The sequence below is a fragment of the Colletotrichum navitas genome (assembly GCF_030913465.1).
Source record: "Colletotrichum navitas strain CBS 125086 chromosome Unknown LY79scaffold_5, whole genome shotgun sequence".
Classification (NCBI taxonomy): Eukaryota; Fungi; Ascomycota; class Sordariomycetes; order Glomerellales; family Glomerellaceae; genus Colletotrichum; species Colletotrichum navitas.
The window spans coordinates 690,301-716,008 of NW_026850551.1; the positions used below are offsets into that span (position 1 = coordinate 690,301).

The 25,708-nt window shown below is 58.2% G+C and overlaps 9 protein-coding genes across 9 annotated transcripts; 5 read left to right on the forward strand and 4 right to left on the reverse strand.

Moving 5' to 3' along the window:
- Nucleotides 1-1,880: 1,880 nt before the first annotated feature.
- Nucleotides 1,881-2,637, forward strand: LY79DRAFT_287516 (uncharacterized protein). Its single transcript, XM_060552176.1, has one exon. The coding sequence runs from the start codon at nt 2,056-2,058 to the stop codon at nt 2,437-2,439; it is 384 nt and encodes a 127-aa protein (XP_060419095.1). The 5' UTR covers nt 1,881-2,055; the 3' UTR covers nt 2,440-2,637.
- Nucleotides 2,638-6,608: 3,971 nt separating this feature from the next.
- LY79DRAFT_539044 (uncharacterized protein) lies at nt 6,609-7,344 on the forward strand. The gene has a single exon (XM_060556787.1). The coding sequence runs from the start codon at nt 7,036-7,038 to the stop codon at nt 7,327-7,329; it is 294 nt and encodes a 97-aa protein (XP_060419096.1). The 5' UTR covers nt 6,609-7,035; the 3' UTR covers nt 7,330-7,344.
- LY79DRAFT_539045 (uncharacterized protein) lies at nt 7,334-8,099 on the reverse strand. Its single transcript, XM_060556788.1, has one exon. It carries the CDS (start codon nt 8,001-8,003, stop codon nt 7,797-7,799), a length of 207 nt encoding a protein of 68 aa, XP_060419097.1. The 5' UTR covers nt 8,004-8,099; the 3' UTR covers nt 7,334-7,796.
- A 438-nt stretch (nt 8,100-8,537) lies between these two features.
- LY79DRAFT_500588 (uncharacterized protein) lies at nt 8,538-9,914 on the reverse strand (the record flags this gene model as incomplete). The annotated part of the gene is made up of 1 exon (XM_060553361.1): nt 8,538-9,914. A coding segment is annotated over one exon (1,377 nt), but the record flags the coding sequence as incomplete, so codon positions are not given.
- Nucleotides 9,915-11,707: 1,793 nt separating this feature from the next.
- LY79DRAFT_691382 (uncharacterized protein) lies at nt 11,708-15,581 on the forward strand (the record flags this gene model as incomplete). Its single annotated transcript, XM_060564745.1, has 3 exons — nt 11,708-14,108; nt 14,178-15,157; nt 15,232-15,581. The coding sequence occupies exons 1-3, from the start codon at nt 11,962-11,964 to the stop codon at nt 15,579-15,581; spliced, it is 3,477 nt and encodes a 1,158-aa protein (XP_060419099.1). The 5' UTR covers nt 11,708-11,961.
- Nucleotides 15,582-16,695: 1,114 nt separating this feature from the next.
- On the reverse strand, nt 16,696-17,752 carry LY79DRAFT_586961 (ribosomal protein S5; the record flags this gene model as incomplete). The annotated part of the gene is made up of 3 exons (XM_060560707.1): nt 16,696-16,953; nt 17,019-17,276; nt 17,486-17,752. The coding sequence occupies 3 exons, from the start codon at nt 17,750-17,752 to the stop codon at nt 16,696-16,698; spliced, it is 783 nt and encodes a 260-aa protein (XP_060419100.1).
- Nucleotides 17,753-18,515: 763 nt separating this feature from the next.
- LY79DRAFT_586962 (rhodanese-like domain-containing protein) lies at nt 18,516-19,607 on the reverse strand (the record flags this gene model as incomplete). Its single annotated transcript, XM_060560708.1, has 2 exons — nt 18,516-18,570; nt 18,640-19,607. The coding sequence occupies 2 exons, from the start codon at nt 19,605-19,607 to the stop codon at nt 18,516-18,518; spliced, it is 1,023 nt and encodes a 340-aa protein (XP_060419101.1).
- Nucleotides 19,608-20,365: 758 nt separating this feature from the next.
- LY79DRAFT_598920 (anaphase-promoting complex subunit 11) lies at nt 20,366-21,574 on the forward strand. The gene is made up of 5 exons (XM_060561815.1): nt 20,366-20,773; nt 20,833-20,864; nt 20,916-20,979; nt 21,030-21,072; nt 21,209-21,574. Coding segments are annotated over exons 1-5 (282 nt in total). The 5' UTR covers nt 20,366-20,631; the 3' UTR covers nt 21,210-21,574.
- A 101-nt stretch (nt 21,575-21,675) lies between these two features.
- LY79DRAFT_691386 (uncharacterized protein) lies at nt 21,676-22,915 on the forward strand (the record flags this gene model as incomplete). Its single annotated transcript, XM_060564746.1, has 1 exon — nt 21,676-22,915. One exon carries the CDS (start codon nt 21,676-21,678, stop codon nt 22,744-22,746), a length of 1,071 nt encoding a protein of 356 aa, XP_060419103.1. The 3' UTR covers nt 22,747-22,915.
- Between the last annotated feature and the right edge of the window lie 2,793 nt (nt 22,916-25,708).

Here is a 25,708-nt window from a genome sequence, read left to right on the forward strand (position 1 = left end):
CTGCCCGTGAGACCGACTTTTCGATTCCAATGTGGTTGCCGTGGAGGCACTGCACTGCACTGTGTGAGGTTGCCCTGAACACCCGCTGGGTCTGGCAGAATGATGGAGACGTCGCTTCCTTGGAGGTGTCTGACTAGGATGCTTTGAGGTTACGCTTGCCGATGTTCATGTTCCATGCCGACATGCTGGTTGGGTCACATTGCAACTCTGTGACGTTTCGAGGTAGTCGTCGGATTTAAGCCGCTTGGCCAACCGCTTCGGTTGTATCGACGCATCAGAGTGTCGGTCCCGGATTCGTATGGGGTAGCAGGCTGCGACTGTCATGGATGATTAGAGACACCACGACGAGCCGGCTACACTGCCCGGACCGCTCGTGGCCAATTGCTGATAAGGCGGCGTCGGGCGGTCAATCGTCGAGTCTCAGTTGAGCATGCAAAATCTGCCCCGGGGAAATCAAAAGCGAACACCCGGCGGCGGCCATGTTCAGATGCGTGTCCATCCTGAGACGCTGAGCGGCATTTCCGAGAAGGTAAAGGACCGTGGGCGTTGATCATTTGCCATCCATGACCCGCCCAGCGGATGGCACGATGGGATATCCGAGTATCTCGAGCGGTGCTGAGCACGACAAGCCCACCCCGTCTGGGCCCATCTGCCCTCAACCGTTGACTTGACAAGGTTGCTGCATTCGATAGTCTGTCTCTTTGTTCGGTTGTCGTCTACCCAGAAACGAGAGCGGTGACGGGGGAGGGGCCAACACAGTGGACATCCGATGCTCGACAGGATTCGATAAGGGGGGGATTTTGCAGATTGTCCTGGAGTTCGTGTAGAAGGTTTTCGCTGTTTTCCCAGGGGATAAGAGAGATGCGAAGGAAATGAATATTCCGTACAAGCACGAATTCGCACATGGATATCGCACCCATCTACGTACCGTAGTTGGTACGGCACCTACCTTCCTATACAGTTAGTTGTAGGTATGCAGGTAATTCGTACCTTCCGTACCTATGAATAGGCAGGTAGGATGAGGCTGACACTTGACTGCACCTGCCAAACGTGACGATAGCCCCACTTGACCGTTTACGACCCACCACACCAGCCACAGACGCCCTGGTGCAGATCCACCCTGCACAAAAAGCGACACGAGGGTTGAGGCGCTAAAGGAACGTCGAAAATTCCGATTGCCGTCCCCCCGGTTCCGCCCAATCGGCGTTGCCTCTAATCCGTTCCGGGACTAGCGCCAGATCTTGTGCACGCTGTGTTCCTCGCCCATGCTCGAACCCTGGATGCTGTGTCTTAGTAATGCAAACCTTATCCTTTGCATTGGGAACAGTGTCTTGTGCGAATAAGACACTTCTGGCACGCAGTACCTGCTGTCTGTCTGCCTGTCTCTTGACGGTCCGTCGCCATCAGTCAAACCGGAATCAATGAGAACGAAAGGCCTAAACCCACTCACTGTCTGGGAAACCGTCACCGACGCAAGCAACCTCCTTGCACTCGTATGTCCCAAACCGGTTCGTTTCCCGCCCACGGACGTTCTCCCTGTTCCCCTATCCACAGACCGACAGAGAGATAGAGGCTGACCGGCTTCTGTTGCTTGCTGTAGCTGCAGCTGCCATCGCAGCTTTGGGTTCGTCCCATGACCTCCGACACACGTTGACACCAAACGTCCGGCGTCTCTCTCACCCCCCCCTTTTGCCCCTTTGGCATGCCGCAGGCCCTGTCCCGGTAGCGCCTCCTCCCGCTGGAGCTCTGACGATGATATTTCCGCCTCCTAGGCCAAGGACCGGTTCCTGTTGTGTGTCAAACCTCAACCACTTGCGACTCCATTGGCACCTCAGAACAAATCGGAGTGCTTCGTCGCGAAGAGATTTTCCCCGCCTCAATCTTCCCCTTGCTGCTGCACTGTCTTTCACAATATCCCGCCCATTTCGTTTCTGCCGGGGGCATGGTCATCCGGCCAATGCTGGGGGGGCCTGCAGAAAAGAAAAGAAAAAAGGGAAGAACGCCGCCGGCAAACGATGCTTCTAGAGCTTCAGCTCGGACCTCTCATCCTCGGTAATGCTCGTTATTACCGCTATTAATGCTCTCACGGCCTGGTTCACACGAGCACCGCTTGCTTGGTGGACGAGTTTGGCGGTATCCGCATTAGGGGTCGAAATCGCATTAGGGGTCGAAATCACGATTCCACAGACGGACCGTCAAACGACACCCGACAGACATCACTGTTACATCTGGACTACCACATTGCAATCGACGCCCTCGTCAGCGTCGGGCAACCGAGATATTGGCATTCGTCTTGTCGCCGTCTTCCGGACAAGTTCGGCATGCTCCTCACTCATTTTATCACAAGCATCCCCCATGCCGCGCCGCCTGCGGGGTCCGTCGTCAAGCCGCCCGCCCAACTTCCCTGAATCAGAGCAATCAATACTTTCTACACTATAAATCCCTTGTCCCTTGGCTGAAGGCCCAGTGGATTAGCTGCACATTGATCGCCTGCCATCCCATCCACTGCAACCATCACTAACCTAACTTGAGCAGGACTGGAAACTACGCTCTGTCCTGCCTTGCTAGTCTATGTGCGTGCACCGCCTTGAGCAACAGGAATAGAAGCAAAACCAGGGCCAGAACCTCCCCGCGTGGTCGCTCAATACCACCACCGCCGCCCGCGCGAGCCCGTGTGGTGGTGAGGAGACAGAGCAAAGCCCAATGCAGTCTGCCAGCCTGACCCAAACGTAGCATTTGCCGCCCTCGCCGCTGCGACTATTGTCGAAATCGTCGAGTTTACCAGTGTTTCAGACCTCCTGCGCGTGTCCAGGAAACATCGCCGCAAACTCTACTATGTACGAAGTAGCATCGCCTCTCTCCCCCCACTGCCGTCTTACGAGGGGGAAGTTTCGCCCTCCATCGGCCCATGAAGTCAAGTCGCCAACTGGACACTTGTTTGCCGCAGCAGAGAGAGCGAACAACCCGGCAAGCCTTCGTCAAGTTGATTGCTACGATGAGGGCCTCAAACGTTGGAACGGGCCACACGGCATTGACAGGAGTTGCGCGCCCTTTTGGAAAGCACACTGCTCTAAGTAGCTAGTCGGGCCAAGCCACGCTGCAAGGTACTCACAAAAACGAACCCCCCGGGCTCCGTGTCAAGCACAGCTCTCTCTGCCTTTTCGTCATCTCAGGCCTTGGTGCCTGATATGACAGATCTAGCAGCTGAGTCGCGTGGCCGCGGTAGTGATCGTCGCTTTTGATTCAGGCACAGAGCTCGCTGGCCAACGAGGCCAGAGGCCTAAATCGCAGCTCGCCCGCCTCACCCGTCACTAAGCCCCATTTGACGCGGTTATGTTCAATCGCAATATCCCGTCGCCTGAGGAATGATCAGTCGCCCTTGCAACATGCACTCTGTGATGGATTACGAAAGGAAATGAAGCCTCTTTTACTAAACGAACTTCAGAAACAATCGAGCTGCAGGGTTTCTCCGGTTCAGACAGGGTAATGCCGCCACATGTCATGAAGCTGTCAAAAAAGCAAAGACTTGCCGATGGACCATTGCCTTTAGCAAGCTGCTCCCTGTTCAGCCTGGGAGAGTTCATGTCATGACGCGAGGCTGCATGGAAGCTCCCAGCCTGTTGCCTAGGTGCAGCAGACTCTATGGAGGAGCTTTGTGCCACAACACCTGCGCTGCTCACACGGCTTGCCGCCGTATTATGGAAATTTTGTTTCACCACTGCCTTTACAAATACGTAGTTCACCTCGGGGATCAGCGTGTGGTGGAGAGTTTCGTCAGAGACAGCTACGCACAGGCGAAGTGCCTATCGGACTTTCAACCGCCCGAACTGTACTCCGTGAGTTCTGAACCGACGCTGTTGCCCCATGCCGGCTAAGGCGTCGATAGCGTGCCGCTCCAAGCAGCCATCGGCATCCAAATGGTCGGTCGGTCCATATTCGCTCGCTTCTCACCACGGAAACGGTAAATGAGTTTTCTGTTCTGTTGCCCCATACCACGTTGCCCCAGGCTGGATCCTGGCATCAGGAAAGAAAGCCTCCAACCACCTCCTCACTTAACGACGGACGGACAACCGCTGTAGAAACCTGGTTCGCTGTCATCAACTCGTGACGTATGGTCTGTTGCATTTACTAGTGTTCCAGCTGCAGATACGCACGCCTCAAATCAAAGAACCCGAGGACACGTCCCCCATTCCAGCCCGGGCGGCAAACAGGCACGCACATATCATATCGCGCCGTCTCGGAGAGGACCAGCCGGTCAAGCAGTGGACTCTTGGTGGAACGACACAGAGAGTCCTGAGCACGCCCAATATGGCAGAAACACTTTCCTCCGGCATAGCCTTGGTCTTGGGTGCATACAGATACAACGTCTCGGGTTCCAAGGAAGCCTGTTGGTCGGCGTCATGCCATTCGCTGCGGGCCAAGGTTCAATCAAAAAGACATCGTCCGCCCCCGTCGACTTGCCAATCCGGCTCCCCACCCGGTCCCTACGCTCTCCACAGAAGTTATCACGAACCGGTCTGAGCACCACTCAAATCACAGCTGCCCGCAGCAACAACCGGCTTTCCGGCTTCGCTCTCGGCATGCTGCTTTGCTCTACGTGAACCCATCCTCTGAGCAGGTAACCTCGCGTCCGGCGACGCACATGTCCGTCTTCTCCCCTCCCCCCCGCCAGCCTAATCTGGAGATATCTTTCCTCAATGGCGACTTGCATTTACCCCCTGACTGCTTTTCTCCGACCCTCGAATCCTGCAGGACAAGTTGCATCCCCCCTGGGCCGATGTCCCCACATATGGGACACCGGGTGCGCCGACCGGCCTGCCTATTCCGGGCTCTTTGGGAGGGCGTCATACCCCGGGCCTATACTAGGTGCCAGAGGTAACATCGTGTATAGCTCGTACCAGGGGGGGCATTCGCCTGGGCGAATTTGCCTCGGCGGCTGCAACGAAGCAATCGGCAGGGCCCTCATGCAATTCGAGGCGCACACTGAGGGATTGCCAGGTGGATAGCACGCAGCGAGCTGAATGTCTCGAACTGGTGCAGGATTTCAGCCCAGGAGAAGCGGTTTGCAACGCCAGCCAACGGTAGCGTGCCTTCGTCGCGTCTAACAAGAACAACAACGTATGTTGTTGTAGGGGGAGGCTGATCGAGTTTCGAAACACAAACACGGCCTGGGTTCGTCCTCCGTCTGTGGCAGGGCCATTCACCACTCGTTCGTTCGGACAAGCGGTGTTGCAGCGCCTGGATCCAAGACATTATACTGCCATACCGCACAGACACAAGGAAAAGGTGATGGGACATGGCTTGGAGGGGCCTTGTATTGCCGAAGCATGGTTATCTCAGTATCAGTCGCTTGGTGTTTCCACAGGTGCAGTAGGGTGATATCCGTGAGCGGCCTCTCTCGATTGAGACACCGGTTATCAAAACATCTGTCGATTGTTTGTTTCCATTTGGCAATGTTGATCGGCAGCCCTTACGGTTCGCGCTGTGGACGTGTTCCCCTTAGCCCTCGTCTCACTGTCTGAATCCAAACAGCACAGCATTGCCATCGACAACCGAGAAACATGCATGCATATACGCACACAAGCACATGCTTCTATGGCTGACAAGTACTCGGTTTGATTGCCATGTCTGCCAGCTGTTCAATATTCCCAGGGGTCTCCCCTCGAGATCTCGGATGGAGATTGGAACTAGCTCGAACAGCCCGATCCCATGCCCTCAACCATTCCTCGACCGAGCTGCGACACACCGACCGAACGCTAAACATGGCGGACGGACGAACCTTTCCCCCTTCCCTTCCCTGTTTCTGTATCTCTGTCTTTCATCCCATACAAGAAGAAACGCCGAACGAATAAGGTAAACCACTTTACGCGTCTTCCCCCTCTCCCTCCCCCCTCCCTTTCGCGTGACACGCCTTTCGCAGGGCCGAGTGGACGGCGCCCGGGGGCCGGGGGGGGGCCTGTAAAACTGGCATATATGATATATCTCACTCTCGCATCTGCAAGCCATGCGCACGCCCGGCTTTTCGCACCCTATCACCCCTCCCCTTGCCACCGTCAGCATGCACGCAAAACAAGATTTGGCGCGCGAGCGGCATGCCCTGTTAGAAAATAATGTATGATGGCCACATGGGAAGCTGAAAAATGGGCATTCATTGGCTGGAGACCGACCTCTCCCGTCCCTCAGACCCGGCACACTCGCGTCAATGGCCTCTCGCGGGCCACAAAACATACATACACAACAATCTCATGCGCCTGTGAGGGAGACAGGTTCTACTCCGCTATAATTCTCCGACTGCGCAATGTGTTTTGTTAATGCCTATTCATGATCATCCGGGGGTGGTGAGAGGTTCGAGGGCCCCCTCACCCCCCAGGACGGGCTTTTGGCTGACCCATGGGGTCGGGGAGATTGAAAGTGGATTGAGACCCATCAAGTCGTTGATCGGCTTCGCCTTGGGGATAGCCGGACCGGGGAGCGACTCAGGGGACCAGCGATTTCGTATTTCCAACGACAGGCTTCTCCAGTGCGTTCTCCGGCTGAACAGGCCTTGTTTGAGGCCACTTTTTTCCCTTTTCTTTCCGTTGATGACTCGAATCGGCTGTCGCTGGGCCCCGGACATATCGTGATGGGCGACTTGTCAGCACATGTCGAGAGTCAAGTCAAGAGGCCAGGCCAGGCCAGGCTAGGCTAGGCTAAGCCAGGGTCTGTTGGGGCGGCGAACATATCAGCGTCAAATCAGGTCTTCATTTCCGTGCCCCCCTTCTGAGCTCGCCCGCCTTACATCCAGGAAATGTCCCGAGGGAGCCAGTGGCATGTGCCGAGGGGAGAAGTCCCCGAGAGGGATGAGGCCTAAGGCAGATAGATGTAGGTACCAAAGAAAGCCGGCCTTGTTCCTCCGTGCAATGAGTCGCGGGCTGCTTCAAAGTCTCTTGCCGTTTTGATCGTTGATCATCCGTCCGCCGGCGCCCCGTAACGGTGCCCGGGAGCGGGAGGGCGCCGCGAGCAAGGCGACGGCAGCGGCGGTGGAGGCGGTTGCTGATGTATGTTCGGTATTCTGCAAATCAAGAGCAACTATCATTATCTCTGTTGGTTCCTTCGACGCATGGCCAGCCTCGCTTTGCTTCGCGGCTTTCCCGCCGATCCGAGACTTGCAAACTCTCCTTGTCTACTAACGTTGCCCGACTGGCAGGCGAGATGACGAGAGGTGAGCGAGCGCTGCCGAGATGTAGGCGTGGGATATCAGGGGTTGGCGATGATTTGGGCCAGCACCGTCAACGAGGCTTCGCCGATGGTGTAGGACGGCAATATGGATTATACGGATCAAATTGGTGATGTCCAATGTCGGAATGTGAAAGTGTCAACCTGGGCCGGTGTCGAGGCTGGCTAGTTGCGTTCATATCCATTAGATTGCGTACATAGTTGATGGTAACTATATCCTGAAGGTTGGCTCAACATTAAGCTATGATATTTAATGAAGTCAATGGACAAAGGCAGTCCCATGTATCACTTGTGCAGATAAGTGCTCCGCCATCTATATGCTACCTGCACACGGGTGTAGTTATGTACAGGCATCAAAGTGACCACTATCTATAACTTCAGGACCAGAACTACAGCCTAGTGTCCTCCGTCAACAGCTTCGAAGCCAGAAAACCCCCGAGGTCTTGTGTGCAAGAAAATTTCCTACAACAAAACAGTGGACTTTGCAAGCAACATGTCAACATGTCTCCGAGAGAATAGCCTGCATGCCGGCGAGCGCCCCGTTCAAGTCGAATGATATCCCCAGTTATATCCAACCCATCTCAGTAATCCGTTTTGTGTCTCTTGACCTGCCTCGAGTGTGGCTGCTGCTCGAGCAACCTCCTGGGCTCAATGATATGTTTCCTCCTCACCCCGTTCTTGTCCACAACCAGCACTTCACTCCGTCCCTTCCAGTCCTTCTCCTCGACGTCCACCATGCGCACACCTTCTTCCCCGCCGTCCACGACCGCCCCCTCTTCGTGCGCCATCCGCAACAGCGCGGGCCTCCCGCCGTCGCCTCCGCAGACGCTCTTCCACAGCTCCCGGGGATGGCCCGGGTCGCATACCCTCCCTGTGCCGGGCGCCCAGCGCATCTGCCCCGGCATCCGCTGCGCGCCGAGGACGTCGCGGCGGTCCTCGCCCATCCAGATGGTGCGCAGCCCGGGCGTCGCCTGCACGTAGCAAACCTTGAACGGCAAGAGCCCCGAAAGGCGGCCGTAGTCGCGGCCCTCGGCCTGGTCTATCAGCCGCCTCGCGTCCTCGAGGAACACCGTATCCCCGCCGACCGTCTTCGCCACGGCGTCCGCGCCCCCGCACGGCGACGAGAAGGTGGCGGCGGCGCCCGGCGCCGGGGCCGGGCGGGTCATGACGAGCGTCACGCCGCCGAGGGCGGGCTCCTCGGCCGGCCAGACGGGGGACGCCGGCGAGACGAGCGGCGCGCAGGTGCGCGTGTCCACGACGGCGACCTGCATCTCGTACATCCAGGCCGACAGCGCGCCCGGCGCGGCCGTCTCGACGCTGACGCGGGAGACGGCGGCGTAGGTCGCGCGGCGGATGCCGAGGGCGCGGGCGTCGCGGTCGTAGATCAGGGGCAGCGTCGCGCCGCTGTCGAGGAGCATGCGGAAATGCAGCGTTGGGGCGGCGTGGTCGCGCGTCATGCGCGGGTGCCGCGAGGGACGGCTTGCACGGAGGGCTGGGGAAGGGGCGGGCTCTGACGAGATATTGTCTGGCGCGTCCGAGTCTTCGTCGGAGAAGTAAGCCGGCCAGCTCTCTCCGGCTTTTATCATCCCTTCGTTGTCATCGTCGTCGTCGCTGCCCCGGCTGAGACGGTCGAGCTTCCTCTTCCCCGACGCGTCCGCCACGGGGGCGCCGCGGTAGACGAGGTTCTTCATCCGCCGGAAGGACATGGTGACGCTGTAGTGGCCCATGTCGTACGAGGAGTCGTTCTCCGGCAGGAAGGTGCCCCTCCGCGCGGAGAAGAAGGTCGGCCCGCCGGGCTCGCGGGCCAGGGGCGGCTCGATCCAAAGCCAGCCCTCGCCGTGGAGGCGGGCGTAGCGGTCGAGGCGGTCGGCGCGGTCGGCGGTGAAGGAGGCGTAGGTCGGGGCGAAGTCGACGAGGTGGCCGGCGTAGAGGAGGGCCCAGTTGGCGGAGTAGGGGATGCGGGCGGCGCGGTAGAGCGACACGGCGGCGGCGATGTTTGCGCGCTCGGGCGGGAAGTGGGAGTCCTCGAGGGAGTCTGTGAGGAGCTCGATCCGGGAGGCTATGGCGGCGGCTTTGTGGGCGTCGAGGGAGTTGAGGGGGGTTACGACGGGGTCCTGTGTCTCTCCGAGGGGGGATGCAGAGAGCGAGGAGGCTTGTTGCTGCTGGGCTACGAGGGCAGCGAGTTGGTCGCGGGCTTGTGTGAGTTCCATGAGGATGGGAGAGGCGGCCTCGGGAGTTGATTGGAGGGTGGACTCGTGAATTGCTTCCCATTGGGAGACGAGACGACTTGCCGCTTCTATGGCTGTCAGGTTCTTCCCCAGCGGCGCGCCGATGATCAGGGGTGGTGGTTGAGACGGTGTCTGCTGAGGTTGCGGGTTGGGAGACTCCGTCTGTAGGCGTCGGCGCCAGGCGGACTCTCGGTCCTGGGCATCTAGTTCGACGCGGACCTGTTCTCTGAGGTGTTCCTCATGCCCCTCGATTGCAAGCTGACGAGCTACAGGGTCGGAGCTGGCATCACTTCTTGAACCATCGTCGTCTTCTTCAACTGGGACCGGGGAGCTGGATCGACGTTGCGAAGGCTGAGCCGATGGAGATGTCTCTGGCACCGAGCTCAGCGCAGGGTCACCGGATGAGTTGCCTGTTTGACTACGACCAGCGATGGTGGGATCGGTGTCTCCGTAGTTTTGATGGTAAGACATTGAGAATATCGTCGAGAAGTTGCTGTACAAACATCAAAGCATAGAGCGAGTTCTTCCTCGGAGGCTCTATATCTGCAGAAGTCTCTGGAAGATGCTCTCTACTTTTGAGGCCGACTTAATCATCTCATCAATATTCCAACGAGACAGCTGCGGCCGAGCTCATCACTGTGCCCCCTCGGATGACATGTTACAGCCCAGCCGTTGGAAACTTATCAACTTGGGCCAAGGCTCTGTCACATAATTCGACATAATGGCTGTCGTTGTGTCAACTGATGAATGTAAACGCCTACAACAAAGACAGACCCAGAAATCTACCGGAAATGGCAAACCATTGAAGAGAGCACGGCCGAAACCGTCAATGCAGCTTGTGCTCCGAATTGTATTGTCATTGCCACGGAGCTTTGGCCGGTTTGTTGATTTCCTCCCTTTGTACCGCGCCGTTTGTACCGTTGCCGTTGGCGGCCTTTATGGTAACCTCTGCCTCAATGCACCCCTTGTGAAGGATCCTTTCAATAGAACAAGAGAGGAGCTTTGGATCTTTGAGGATGGGAGGAGCGGGAGAGGTGGCCTTTCAAAATCGTAAAATGGACCCGTTTCGCAAGTCGGGGCGGTGGAATGGTTTCCTTCAACTCTTGCTTCACTGAAGTTCCGGATACACTCCTTTCTCTTGTCAACCTTCTCAATGTCTTTTACAGAAGCTGGGGGTTTAGTTCTATCGCTTGTTTCTCATTTGTAGCTCTCGTTTATGCTGGAGCTTGGACTTGACACGGGTTTGTGTTGGTTTCCTGTCGATTGCAACTTCTGTCTCCTGGTATCAAAATCGCAAACTGCCGTTGGAGTGCACTGAGCACAAGAGCCAACAGCCATCATGGCTCAAAAAAGAATGCGTAAGCTGCCTGAGATCCCATATCTTCTTGGGTTCGTCTAACAGCTTCTCCAGCCGAGCTAGCCGACATGGTCAGCAGGCAGTATCATATATTCCCGACGGAAACATTGGAGCTCACACGGAAAGCGCTCGAAAACCCTGAGCCCTACCGTCTCTTCCAGCACATGGAGAACCTCATCGCCATGCGTAAAATTGATGATGTATTGAGGAAGAACGCGGAGTTCCGGGGCCTGCTGGCTGATATGTACGGCACGCGGTACGAGTGGCTGCGCGATGCGGACCTCGGAGGGGCCCGCTGGCAAGATTCCCGCGAGAGTGCGACCGCAACCCTGGCCGCGCGAGCCAAAGAGTCTGAAAAAGAGCCCGCGGCCGTGGAAAAGACCAAGAGAGATCTCATGATCGAAAAAATCGTCGAGGGCGGTGATGATGTCAGCAGGTGGGCCAGGATCTTGGGCTTCGTAGGCGTTCCGTTCTCGCAAGCCGAGATCCAAGCGGCCGCGACGAGAATGAAGATCGCGAGCGCTGGCCTGATCACCGAAGATCGTGCTGGGTACGGAGTCGGCGAGGCGAGAGAGGATGTCGGCGGAGTAGACCCTACTGCGTGTCCCGACGGACCCGAAGGCACATACGGCCCGTCGTCGCACATCGGCATGGCAAGGCAGCTCGCGGCGATGTCCAAAGAACACAAACAGCCTCCTCCTGTACCAAGGGCACCAGCAGAGGGCGGGAAAGCGCCAAGGAACCCTTTCACGACAGAGTGGCGGGCTCGCGACGCACCGGACGGCTGGAAGTTCCCGGCAACGTTCGACCCCTATTACAACAGCAACCAGTACATCCGTCGGTCCACGAAGTACAAGCCACCAAGAATTAATCAAATGATCGACGGCGACGATGACGATGACGATGATGGCGAGGACCCCGGTGACGAGGCTCCTGGGCCAGAAGACGATGGATGTGAGCACGCAGGTCTGTCGACGGTTCCGACAGCATTGGCTGGACTTGCCACTGCGACTCGGCTCAAGCCCGTCAGGGCTACAGGTACAAGAGTACGTAGTGATGGGAGTTCCAGGATACCGATTCCCAGGAATATCAGGATACCGGTGAGTTGATCTCCTATTTGAGCACACGAGAAGGCGGGCTGACACTGCGGCCAAGGCTCGAATGCCAGGAGGTATGACGACCTCTGCAGGAAATCATGAAAACACTGAAGAAACAGGGACTCCCAGTGGGGTTATACACCTCACCGGGTCTTCGCCTCCACAAGCTCAACAACCCCCGTCCAGCGTCGACACGCGGGAGAGATCTCAGCATGAGAAGACGACGGCTGTGTCGACTGGGCCTCCAATCGCCCTTACCTTGCCCAGCGAGCACACGATACCTCTTAGCCAAACTCAGCAAGAAACCAACTTGCCCACATCAACCCTTGCCCCTCCGCCCATTGACGGCCGCATCTACACGCCCCCTCGAGAACAAATACCGCTCTCTCCGTTGACCCCCGACCTCCCCGGTGGGGCATCCGAGGAAGAAGACGTCGATATGGTCGACGTCGGCCCCGAAGACGCGGATGCCGAGGCCGACGACGAAGACAAGGTCATCGAGGAAACCTACGGCGACGGCTGGATCATCAACTGGTTGAAGCGCGACCGCGCGACCACCGACGAGGACTTGCACATGATGGACTACCAGGGTTGGCGCATCCACTCGCCCAAGGTCCAGCTCATCCGCATCAAAAACTTCCTCGCGGATGAGGACATTGACCGCACCCTCGACTGGAAGCGCAAGTTCGCCGAGATTGGCGAGTTCCTGCAGCACTGCCTTGGCTTAAAGGGCGCCAGAGGCAGGGACTGGTGGGTCGACCTGCAAGAGTGCATCAACATGCTGCACACGCACTGGGTCTTCGAGAAGTACCACTACGGCGAGAGGAAGCTCGTCGTCGATTTCCCAAAGTACTTGGGCATCAGCACACGCCTACCGCCCCTACCGGACGGGCGCGCCATCATCGCGGCCAAGAGGCCCGAGGACCCGGTGCGTCCCCGCTACCTCCTCCACCGGGTGCCCGAGTCCGTTCAGGACGTGGACTACCAGATCCCCGGGCCGCTGCTGCGGACCATGTTCATGACGTGGTTCCGCCAGGACGGCAACCTCGTCTGGGCCGCCGACCCGAACGGCCCGAGGCCGGGCTCGGGCCAGCGCGGGGCGGTGTTCCAGTACCAGCCGGACTTCAACATGGCGCTCACGGAGGACGAGTGGTTCGCCAAGTGCATGGACGGCGGGCCCGAGGCGACTTCGGGCGCGCTGCGAGGCGAGGCCAACTTTTACCTCTTGCACAACGAGTACGTCGCCGGCGAGGTCGGCGAGGTCGGAGGCCGCCGCGGCAGGCCGCACGCAACGCAAAAGTTCTACCCCGAGGGCGAGGCCCAGCAGCGCTTCGCCCGGTACCGGGGCGCAAAGCGCGCGGCGCTGCAGCAGTGCCTCTCGCACTTTGACGGCGTCGAGAACGTGGCCATCCAGAGCCCCTTCCGGAAACTCGTGCTGCCCCTGACGAGGCGGCAGAGGAAGCGCGCCGAGGCGGAGGCCAGCGTCAACATCGTCTACAAGCCGCTCGCTGTCAAGGCGCCCCCCGAGGACGCCAAGCTCGACCCTCTGGGCTTGGTGTACTGGCATGCGAAGCTGCGCGAGAACCACGCCGCGCGCGCGGCCGGCCTGAGGGAGAAGGTCGTGGCGTCGCACCGGAGGCTCGCCGAGGAGAACGACACGGTGCTCCTGCCGCACAACTTCCTCGGCCCCGTCACGCCCTTCCACCTCCTCCGGGAGAGCGAGCAGCGGCTGGTGGCGCGGCACGCGCTGCTGGCCACCCTCCGCGACAGGCTGAGACGGGCGTGGGCCCGGAACCCGCGGCAGATGCTCGAGGGCGTCATCAAGAACATGGAGCTCGGGCTCGAGGGGCGCCCGTCCTGGAACCTGGAGGACGAGCTGGTGGCGCACCGGGAGAAGCACGACGGGTACCTTGAGATGAACGACAGGGAGCTGTACTGGGTCGACTTCGTGTGCGGGCCGTCGACGAACGTCAAGATGCAGCGGGAGGCGCTGCCGAGGCTCGGGCGGGCGTTCGAGGTGTTCGCGGCGCGCGTGCAGGCCCTGCTGGACGAACCGAGCCAGGAGTGCCTCTTCGCCGTCCAGAAGCGCGGCGTTAGCCTGCAGCAGGTGACGCTGGCTCTCAACGCCAGCCTCCGCCATGGCGACTATGTCTTCAGCGAGGACATGGTGAACATGTACAGCCGGGTGCTCGCCGACCACGGAAGACTCGGGTAACCCCCCCCCCCCCCCCCCCTTATTGAAGCTTCGTGCAAGATGCTGACTGGCTCACGTCTTCCCAGGTATGAGCGCACCGAGACCGGGGAAGTGAACATTAGCCGGCCCGAGTGCACATGGCACCCGGAGCACCGCATGAACTGGCCCGTCGACGACGACGACTGGGACCCGATAACCAACCCCTGGACCGCGGCCAACGTGCCGACGCCCGAGCACACGTGGGACTGGGAGACGGCCTTCGTCAACGTTGACAAGGTCGACGCGACGCGCCGCGCCACGAAGCGGATGCTCTGGTCGGCGGCTTACCGCGCGGGCGTCGAGCTCAGCGCGCTGGCGCAGCGGCTCGCGGACCTGGACCGGCGCCTGAGCAGGCCGGCCAGCTGGGACTGCGGCGCCGGCCAGCTGCAGGCCATGGCGGGAGAGTGGCAGAGCGAGTTCGAGCGCCCGAAAGAGAGGAGCGCGCGGCCGGTGTCGTATGCGAGCGTCGTCAGGCAAGGGTACCCGGGACGGTGGAAGAAGGGGATGGCGGAGGAGCGGGCGGTCGAGATCGTCAGGCGGGGCATGATCGACGAGCTGTCGGCGGGCAACAGCACACTCTGGCCCAGCCGGCCGCGTTTCAGCCAGGCCGACGGCAAGGACGTTATGACGCTCCACCGGGACCACGTCTGGGCGTGGGCGCGGCCCGAGGCGGCGGGCCCGAAGGAGGAGAAGAAGAAGAAGCGCTTTTTCTCGGTGAACCGGTGGCCGGTGCACCTGCAGAGCGAGAAGACGCAGGCGGCGATCAGGATGAGCCTGGCCAACGAGGAGGCGGATCGGGACAGGGAGGAGGAGGAGGCGAGGGCGGAAACGGCGAGGGCGGCGTCTAGGGCGCGGCCGACGCTCGAGGAGCTTCAGAAGGCGGAGGTGGCGAGGAGCCTCTCGGTGCCGTACCACGAGGTCAACGACGCGCAGACGGAGTTCTTCCCCGGGCACGGAGAGTACTGGGAGGGCGACACGCCGTTGCAGAAGGGGGTCATCAAGGCGCATGTGCAGAGGGTCATTCAAGGTGAGTCGGTGCTGTGCATCGTGCTGCACTCGACACAAACAGAGATGTCTAAGCAACTGACCTGCTCATTACAGAGGAACTCGGTCACAATGACGGCAAAGCCCCGCGCGGGACCAGCTGGCTTGGCGGCGGACGCCCCAAGGCTTCCAGCAGCAGCGGCAGAGACGGAGGTGGTGAAGTCTTCGGGCTCCCGGATGTGGAGCCGGAGGTCGTGCCGAGGAGCGTGCCGGCGGGGTCCGCAGTATCCGCGACAGGGCAGGTGGCGGCCGAGAAGGGGGCACTGCTGGACAGGCTGCCGCGGCCGACGACGACGCCGCGGCCGAGACTCACTGAGAGGCGGCGGCCGTTGCTCTCGCCCCGATACCCGCCGGGCCAGGAGGGCCAAAGAAGGGTTCGGTTCCAGGACGAGGAAGGGGAGAAGTGATGGACCTAAGGGGGTTGTGTGTTTAGTGTTGCCTTTTGGTTTTTTCTTCTTCTATTTCTTTCTGTCTTTTGACATATTTGGATAAGGGGAGTTTGCCTTTTTCGAGATACGATTACATTCAAACATGGTCTTGCGAGAGCTTATGCCGTTTGATGACGGGGAAAACAAAACCTTCTGGTGCGTGGTGAGGGTTCGAGATTGATGCTGTGGAACGTATTGCCCAGGACGGTTGTGGCGAGCAGGGCTGACTACGATGCTTCCCGGTATCTTGGACCTTGCTCACGTCGGGCCATGAGCGACGAGTACAGTTGAACGTGGGACAAGAAGACAGCCGCGAGGCACCAGAGACGCAGTCACATGGGAGAAGTTACCATGTAAGTTGGGAGAATGTTGACTCGTGGCGTTTCGACCAGGAAGCATGGCCAGGAGCGGATGCTTATCAAGCCTCCTGGTAGATGATTAGATCCTTGATCAGCACCACGGCGCATGAGCGGATGATGCTGAATGGAATTGCGCGTTTGCATCTTTCCTTCGGCTGGATGGCGGTTGGATGAGGCCAGCGAGGTACTATTTCGTCTCTGTCCTGTCACGGCCACTAGCCGTCTCTGTTCAGCCCGGATGGACTGTTTGACCCATCTATTCGATGTTTCGCCTTTGCCCCACGTCTACCAACGACATCGATCCAACCATTCACGCACCATGAGCCCTCCGACTTCCTCCATAGCCATTGCTTCCTAAGCAGTAACTCCCGTTGCACAATCCATGTCGGAAGTACTAGACGTTGAGCCTGGTGGTTGACGCGGGGTTAAGTCGGCGGGTTGCTCTAGAAAATCGGTCAGTCGTCCAACAGTCAGTCAGTCACCATGCCCATGGTGAGGGTCGCCTCGGAGTATCGTGAAAATTCATGCCCATAATATTTCTTTCTGAAAAACCCGTCGGCTGCATTCAATGATCTTTATTTTTTCAGATCCGGAGCTAGTTTGCCCTTAGCCTTAATGTCATGCCCTGGCCAACCAACGATGCAGTGTAACACACGCAACTCCATGAAGAAATCCCGAAGCCGACACAAGTTTCTCTTGCCATCTCCTCACAAACCCCGTCGTTCCTCGCTGCTCTAGTACTTCTTGCCCTCGCGCAGGGTGTCGGCGAACTCCTCGAGCGGGGATCTGATGAGCTTGGTCTCCTTCCACAGGTTGGGAGTGAGGAAGCCGTAGGTGTTGGAGACGGCGACGAAGGTGGCCTTGAGGGTGTTCTCGAGGGTCTTGGTGGAACCGGCGGAGGAGGTGTAGGCATCCTCGACACCAGCGAGCTGGAGAAGACGCTTGACGGCGGGGGAGGCGACGAGGCCGGTACCGCGGGGGGCGGGAATGAGCTGCAGAGAGGCACACGTCAGACAACCAGTTCCACACATAAATCCAGACTGCGGGGTATACATACACGAACGGTGACGGAACCGCACTTGCCAGACTCCTTGGTGGGCAGGGAGTGGGGGAGACCGAGGTTGGTGCCCCAGTATCCGCGACGGACGGGGATGACGCTGAGCTTGGCGATGATGATGGCAGCGCGAATAGCGGTAGCGACTTCCTTGGAGGTCTTGATGCCGAGACCGACGTGGCCCTCGGAGTCACCGATGAGGACGATGGCCTTGAAGCGCGTGCGCTGACCGGCACGGGTCTGCTTCTGGACGGGCTTGATCTGCAATTGGGGAATAAGACACAACGAATTAGCATTCCCCTCTTTCTCTCGGAAAACCGGGGTTTGGGACAACAATCCCAAAGCCAAAACCGAAACCATGACCCAAAGACCGAGAATCTCATCTCCACGGGCGATTTGTCTCGTCGTCGTCTGCGGGAATCGATCTCGGCCCCGGCGGTCGGAGGGGGGGAAGAATTGTGTGCGCGCACCTTCATGACCTCATCCTTGAGCTTGGGCAGGAAGAAGTCGACGATCTGGTACTCCTTGATGGGCAGGGAGTGCAGGTAGATCTCCTCCATGGACTGGATCTTGCCGGCCTTCACGAGACGACCGAGCTTGGTGACGGGCTGCCACTCCTTCTCCTCGCTCTTGCCGCCGCGGCGACCACGACCACGGCCGCGTCCACGACCACGGTCACCGCCACGGGATCCGAAACCACCGCCGCCACGGGGGGCGCTTGCACCACGGTCAGCCATAATGTGTCGTCGGGGGGAGAGAGGGTGTGTTGTTGGAGGTTGGGTGTTGCGCGCGCGCGAGTGAAAAGACTGCTGCTCCGGTTAGTCGGGGGGTGGTGGTGGTGGTGTTTCGAGGGGAGGAAGTTATTTCGAGATGCACTCACAACTTTTTTTGCGGGGGTCTGGTTGGTGGCCGTTCAGGGCCGGGCAATTTTGCGCAGTTGCCCAGTTGTGCCTTCCCGCGCTGCTCAGGACGGGTTTGGCGAGCCCTACTGGCCTGAGCTTCGAGGCAGAAACTCAAGGTGAAGAAGGGTGGGGGGACCGCCGTTGTGGGGGTTGTGGCTTGTTCACCGATTCACACCGAGGAGGAGCACAGTGTGTCGCTGGGTGCTGATCCCAGATTGAGTCAACACCCCCCTCTCTCCAATTGAGTAGCCAAAAATGAGCCCAACATCGATTCACTTCACCAGTATATACCATAGCCTTGCGCATCGGATATCGTCGATTGTGCTGTGGGTTTGATCTTGTGCTCATTGTCCAGTATGCCCATTATCATGATTCAATTATCGTGGCCTATGTACACCAGGCCACCCCCCTCCTCCCTAAATGAAGAAACAAGCTGACGGACGTGCCCCGATGCGCAATGCAAACTCCAAAGCCGTAATGTGCCGGATATCGTACAATGAAAACCAGAGGAAACCAGAAAGTGGGGTGGTGAGGGTATCGCAACTAGAAGCAACTCGACGCTGCGCGCGCTCTCTCTCTCTCTCGCTCAATCTGTTTGTCACTCGTCCTTTCTGATGAGCGAATCGGACGGCTTCACCCGCTGCGCCCATTCGCTGCAAGGAAGAAGAATGAAAATTAGCATGTGAAAATTACGACGAGGTCAAGGAGACGGATGCACTTACGTCCAGCTTCCATCGTAGACTCTGCGCTTCTCAGGAGAGCCCCATCCAGCCACCTCGAGAGCGGTCTCGATGACGCAAGCGGTCACGCCGGTACCGCAGCTCGAGATGATGGGTTTCTCAGGGTCGACGCCCTTCTCCTGGAAGATCTGCCTCAGCTTGTCCGGGGGGTAGAAGGCCTTGGTCCCGGGGTCCAAGACGGCGTTGAAGGGGATGTTGATGGAGCCCGGCATGTGGCCGGAGGACAGACCAGGTCTCGGCTCGGGGTCCTTGCCGGTGAAGCGGCCGGGCGACCGCGCGTCGATGATTTGCACGCCCTCGGCGCCCTCCTTGTTGTGGTCGAGCGCAATCTCGCGCACCTCTTGAAAATCGGCAACCTTGCTCTCGTCCATCTTGGGGATCGGGTAGGTGTAGCACTCGACGCTGTAGAGCTCGCCAGACTCGGTGGGCAGGCCCTCGTCGACCCAGAGCTTGAAGTTGTTGAGGACGTGGACCTTGGGGTGACCAAAGATCCTGAGGGTCCAGCCGACACGCGGGGCGCTGAAGATGCCCAGCTCCTTGCTGTCGTAGACGACGACGGTGTCCTCCTTGCGGATGCCCAGCTCGCTCATGGCGGCGGCAAAGTCCTTGGGCGAGGGCAGCATGTGCGGGTACTCGCTGTGGCGGTCGATGACCCTGTCAAGGTCGAAGAAGCGGGCCTTGGGGATCCGCTGTTGGCGGAAGACCTCGATGCCGGTGCGGCCATCGTTGGGGAGGAACCAGGAGGCGCACAGGGGGATGGTGCGCGGCTCGGGGCTGATCTTAGGCGGGTTCTTCTTGAGGGCCTCGTCGAGCTCCTTGGGAGTGACGAGGTAGGAGGACAAGGAGCGGCGCGAGGAGGCGGCGGCAGCGGCGGCCTTGAAGGAAGAGCGCGCATTCCACGATGACTGCGCGGCGGCGCGCGCCGGTCGGAGAATGGCAATAGTCACCATGATCAATGGCTACGCAGATATCGTCTTGGTTTCTATTCCCTGGACCGGATGATGTCGGGTTAGTTGGAACAGCAGGAAAAGGAGCCAGCCGAGTCGAGCGGGAGTATCGGTCGATATCGGGTCGGTCGGTGATGCCAACAGCAGAGGGCGGAAGCCCAGAACGCTGGGGGGGGGCCTGTGATAAAGGTGGAGGGAAATGGAAAAAATCACGGCGAAGGCTAAGGAAGGTGACAGAGGCATTGCATGTGGTGGTTTGTGTGCGGGGTTTGGGGCGTGGAGGGAGGGGGAAGCTTGTGAAGGAGGCTTACCGTCACAACCGTTTTCTTTTCTTTTTCTTTTCCTGCTTTCTCTTTGGCTCGTGGTGGTGGTGGTGGTATTTGTCTCTGTCTCTCCGACGGTCTTTCTCCTTGTTTGGCCGTTACCGGTGGTGGTCGGGTTTTTGGAGAAGCGGTAGTATTGTTATCAGGCCTGGCCAGAAACACAAAACAGGGGGGGCGCTGCTCACTGGTTCCCAGTCATTGATAAGCGGGAAGAGGAGGAGGAGGAGGAGGAGGAGGAGAGAGGAGGAGGTCGGGGTCCGGGTCAGTCACCGATAGTCTGTGACTCCTCCATTCACTGTGGAGCGACACACATGCGGTGGGAACGGTTGGTTTGGTAGGCGCGATGCGAGGAGCTTGGGCCACATGTCGCCATCTTTTTATTTCGACATAATTGAATGGCTTGGGGGCACTGGCCTTTTAGCTGCCCCGCAGTCAACTGCACGTCTCGCGTTTCCCGACTTAAACAAACAAAGGCGCAAAACCACTACAACCCAACGAGATTACTTTTATGCGGAAAAAAAAAAAAAAAAGTGAAAAAAAAGAGAAAAAAAGGAAGAGACACAGCAGCAACTGAGGGAGCATGAATTAAGGCCGACTGCCAGAAAGGCACATACTCCCCGCCACACCAGACCCTTTTGAGAAGACAAAACATACAGAGCCACAACAATAGCAACAGCAGCAACTCACCAATAACAGCACTTATAATGAAGGTCAAGATTACCCGCTGGAATACCGTCGCGACGTGGCGGTGGGACATCCCCGAGGACGACGTCTGTGGTATCTGCCAAGTCCACTTCGATGGCACATGCCCGACCTGCAAATACCCCGGCGACGATTGCAGCCTCTGTACGTTCCGTCATTTCACACCATACCATTATCATTATATGCAAACTGACAATGGCTAGTGTCTGGCAAGTGTGGACACAATTTTCATATGGTAAGCAGCCTCGTCCTAACCGCCATGACCGTCCTCTGACCGACCCCAAAGCATTGCATTCTGGAGTGGATCAAGCAGGACTCGGCAAAGGGCCAGTGCCCCATGTGCCGTCAAAGTAAGTTTCGTCCCATGTCGCCCAAGGAGCATCTCGTTGACAGCCTTCAGAATTCGAGTGGACGGACCAGACGAATGAGACCGTTGAGGCCTAGTATGTGCCGCTGTCTCCCTTCTGATACCTCTGGCTTGCGTGGCGTTTGGCGCATTGGTTTATGAGATGCTCAGGATTCATGGGTAAAAGGGCAAAAGGGGTTCCACGCTGACACCGGGACGTACGAAAATAAAAGGATGACCGCTCCCCTGTTACCGGCGCTGAAGCATGCCAAGGCATACTCTTGGAGAAAAGGTGAATGATATAAAGGCTTGATTCATAAAGACATCTTTCGGCCTTGGTGAGACTCCAACAGTGAACATTATTGGTGACAAGTGCAGCGTCTCGGTTGGCTTCGTTTATTTCCTGGGTCTTGGGCCATGAACCGTGGAAACCACAGCTTAGTTCTGGAAACAGTCGAGTGCGAACCAAAAGAGACCTACACTCACTTTATATAAGCGTCGCAAGCCACTCATATATATATTCCGAGTTTGAATATGGAAGGCAATCACTTATCCAGTGTCTATCATGATTCGAGACCCCCGAAGCCGGAGATCCGCCCGGATAGATCATCAACATCACATGCCAGATCATGCTTTCTCCACAGTCACGTGGTGATAACGATAAGCTCGTCCCCGGCGGCTTGGAACCCGCACCTCCACTATGACACTCAACAGCTCTAGCTTCCGTCCCTCCCTGCACCCCATCGCCGAGACCCCAACTGCAGCTTCCATCTCACCCCGGGAAAAAGATGCCACTGACCGCGACGCCAGGGATCCCGTCAGCACCAACGTCTCGTCTCGCTGCCCTCGCCCTGACCAACCTCCTCCTCCTCCTGCTCTCTCGAGACGGCTCCCCTTCAAGAGACACGCGGCCCCTCTGGCACTCTGCCGCCTGATGATGCCGGACGTCCCGACGTCCCCGCGCCCCGAGGCCGACCAGCCCGCCACGGCGTCTTTGTCCTCGTCCCTGCAGCATCAGAAAGCCCCCCGCGGTAGCTCGCCGGGCGCCGCCGCCCCGCCCGCCATCGTGCCCGACCCTGCCCCAGACGCAGACGCAGACGCAGATACCGCAGCCGCAGCCGCGGCCGAACCCGAAACCGAACCCGCCCCCAAACTCGACCCCGCTGGCTTCTTCACCCTCGTCTCCAACGCGACGACCAACTCGACTCACCACCCGACCGTCAAGTACATCTTCCTCGACGACGACCCGGATACCCTCACCGCCGCCCTCGCCGCCCACCACGCCGCGAACCAGGCTGCGCCGACCCCCTCCGCCTCGACGTCCAAGCCCGCCGCCCTCGGCGGCAAGAACCCGCCACCGAGCGCCGTCGACCGCGCCGTCCTCCTCGACGTCGTCCCCGGCGCCGACGGTCAGTGGACGGTCGCCTCCGCCGCAAGCCTCAGCGCCGACTTTGCCGTGACGGACGCCAGCATCGCCCGGCAGGAGGGCGAGAAGGAGGGCGGGCTGGTCCTCAAGATCGAGGGCGTCGAGAGCGAGGGCGGCGGCGGCGGCGGCGATAAAGACAGGGACCGCGCCGAGAGCCTGCCCAGCTCGAGCAGCGCCGTCGCCAGGTCGGGCGGCGAGGAGTACGGGCCCCTTTTGGAGGATTTTGAGCGGAAGATGAGCGTGCTCCGACGGGTCGTCAAGGCCGGCGAGGGCAGGGCCGAGAAGGCCCGCGAGACGAAGCCCGCGTCCGACGACGCCGGGCCCAAGAAGGAGACCGAGGAGTGAGGGGTCTCGACACACGGCGTTTGTTGACATGTGAATCGGCTTATAGCTGTCGTTTCTAATGCCTCTCCTTGGCTTGTTACATAAGGAGGATTCGAAAGTTTGTGCTATTACAGGGAAAAGGTAACAACACCGTCACACACCCCAACGTATCTGTATCCTGAGGGATGACCACTGACATTTGGTTAGAAACGGGGGAATGACCGGCTCTTCCTCTCTCCAGATTGCAAGAGGACTGCTGGGCATGTATGATTAACGACTCATGAATCACGAAAGGGGGGGGGACCTGTTACATAGACCATATTTCTCACTGTTTCAGTCGGGAAAACAGAACGACCTGTTTGATAGGTAGACGGGTCTCGCGGTTTGTTTCCATATACACAAGGCTTCAAATGAACATGGCATTGTCCCCCCTTCCACGGCGTCGCACGTAAAAGTCCTGCTCGAAACTGAGCAACTCATTCCTACCCGACACGCCGTGTGTGATCGCTTCAACGCCTAAGACCTTGTCAAGCTCCCAACACAACCGTTGCTCAACGGAGTTGGACGAATGCTTGGTGAAATACCAAGGCACTTTGCGAACGACCAAGACACACCATCCTTCTCATCGCAGATGGACTCGGCAACCTTGTCCTCGAGACTCGGAGCCTGCGTGTTCTCGGCATCGAGGCATTGGGAAGTTATTGACGGTCCTGCAAAATGCCGCGACGTGGTTCTTTTCTACGTCCGAGAACAAGGAAACAGAGGGAATCTGGACAGTCACTTAGAGGGTCCAATCCCGGGCTTATCCGTTCCCAAAACAACATATACAAGTGACCCAGGACGATAGCAGATGATGTCACAATCTGTTCGACGATGAAGGAGAGGTAGTTGTGGGTGGACTGCTTTCTGTGTCAGGCAAAGCGGTCCGTTGGACGTTTCCCGGTAGATTGCGCAAACTAATCGTATATATGGCCATGCTGTGGCTACCACGATGACAGCTATATAATCCGACCTAAGCGTAGGTAATCCTAAATATAGTATAGACGACCGAGCAGCCTGAGCCTCTTGCTTCACTCCGGAATGTGCTCGATGGTTGGCATCCGGAGCTCTAGAGGCCGGACCTGCCAGGAGTTCGTTGTGTCTGGAAGGCTCCTCATCTTTGCATGCAAAAGGTCTTTCTTTCACCGCGCGGCGCAGAAAGACGTTCTGCCCCCTCCCCCCTCCCCCCTCGAGGGACTTGTCGGGCTTACATTGGCAAAGCCTCCTGCGAGCTCTTACGACCAAGCGTTCGGACGTCATACCCAACGACAGCATATCCTGCGGCCTCCCAGACAGAGACCATGAACGCAAGAAGGCCGGCTGAAATTCAAAACGGACCCTTTTTCTCACCTTGTCTATTGTCCCCTCCCCCCTTCCCGAAGCGGACCGTGCCGAAGTTTCAGAAGATGCGCCCCTTTTTGTTGTTGTTGAGACGAGACCCGGGGCTCATGTGGGATAGGGGTGCTGGGTTGGCAGACTCTTTTGTCAATCCTGACGCCCGAGGGAAAGTATACCGACGTAATCTGAACCTTGCGAGTTTATGACATTGGCAAGTTCAACTGCCCAACACACACACACACACACACACACACACACACACACACACACACTCACACACACACACACACTCACACACACACACGTAATTGGGGAGGATCACATGCGCGGTTTTGCTGGATGCTTCGGGAAACCGAGAGAGGCCGGCTACGTTTCCAAAACCCAAATGAAATGTACCCAACGCGCGCCGAGAAGGCGCTCAACATGGGGGGGTTGAGGCGTGGACGAGTGAGCGGTGTCTTCCCACTGTCGGTCCAGATGAGCGGTCCGACGGATGGATGGAAGAAACCAGCGACTTCGGACTTTTGGGTAATGAAGACGCACATTTTCGGAAAATGCTGTTCCCAGCCTCGGTCACTTGTTTGTTCGTATGCCGCGTGGATCAGACGATGCTGTCTATCGGGAAGGCTTATTGGCGTGGCTATCAATCAACACCGAAAAGGGTTACTACTCAGGGAAGACCAGGAGTTTTGCAGCACGCTCTATAGCCCAACACCGTTCTGCTTTGTTGTTGACGGGTGGGTATATCGAATTCCAAAAAACACTGGCGACAGTGGTCGGCGAGCATGCTATCACTCAGCAAACGGAACGACGAACCTTCCCTAAACTGCCCTTGCCTCCTCGGCGTTGGTCATCCTTGGCCTCGTCTCCCGTATTCATCGGGGACATACCGCGCCGGGGGTGCAGGCGGACGATATGGGGAGGATAGGTAGCAGGGGAGTGGTTCTGCCGCACCACGGCCACAGGAGGAGCCTCGGCGGCGGTGGTGGTAGTGACGATGTATTTGGGGGGAAGGGGAGGAAGAGAAGACGCCATTGTATTTTGCCGCATACGACTCGGCCAAAGACCTGAACTAATTAATGTATTATGAAATACGTGATCGTCCGCCATTAATGCCAAGCATCCTCCCATCATACGCAGGCTGGACAAGAAGGCAATATCAGAGCGGGATCGGGGAAGATGACTGGACTTGCCCCATCTTCCAAGCATATTTTGCATCTTATTTCCGAAGAAATGCTTTTTTTTTTCCCCAACCTGCACCTCGGAGAGACATCGTGATCACGACGGGAAACCCGTTCCCGTCGCCTGAATCCAGTTTTCGTCCTGACGGATTTGTCGCCCCATCCCCCCCCCCAGGCTGTATAAACCCGCCCGCGACGTGACGCAGTCGTCAAAATTCAAGTCACGCACCCAAAAGACATTCACACCCGAAAGACAGCGATGAGGGATCGGGGAACTGGGACCACCGTCGGGAATTAATAAAGGCGTCAAGTTAAAAAAAAAAAAAAAGCTGACTATATTTGCGAGCATTCATGCCAACGCCCTTCCTGATGCAACAGACGGAAAACAACAAAACAACAGCAGGCAGAGTAAGTCGTGTGATGCC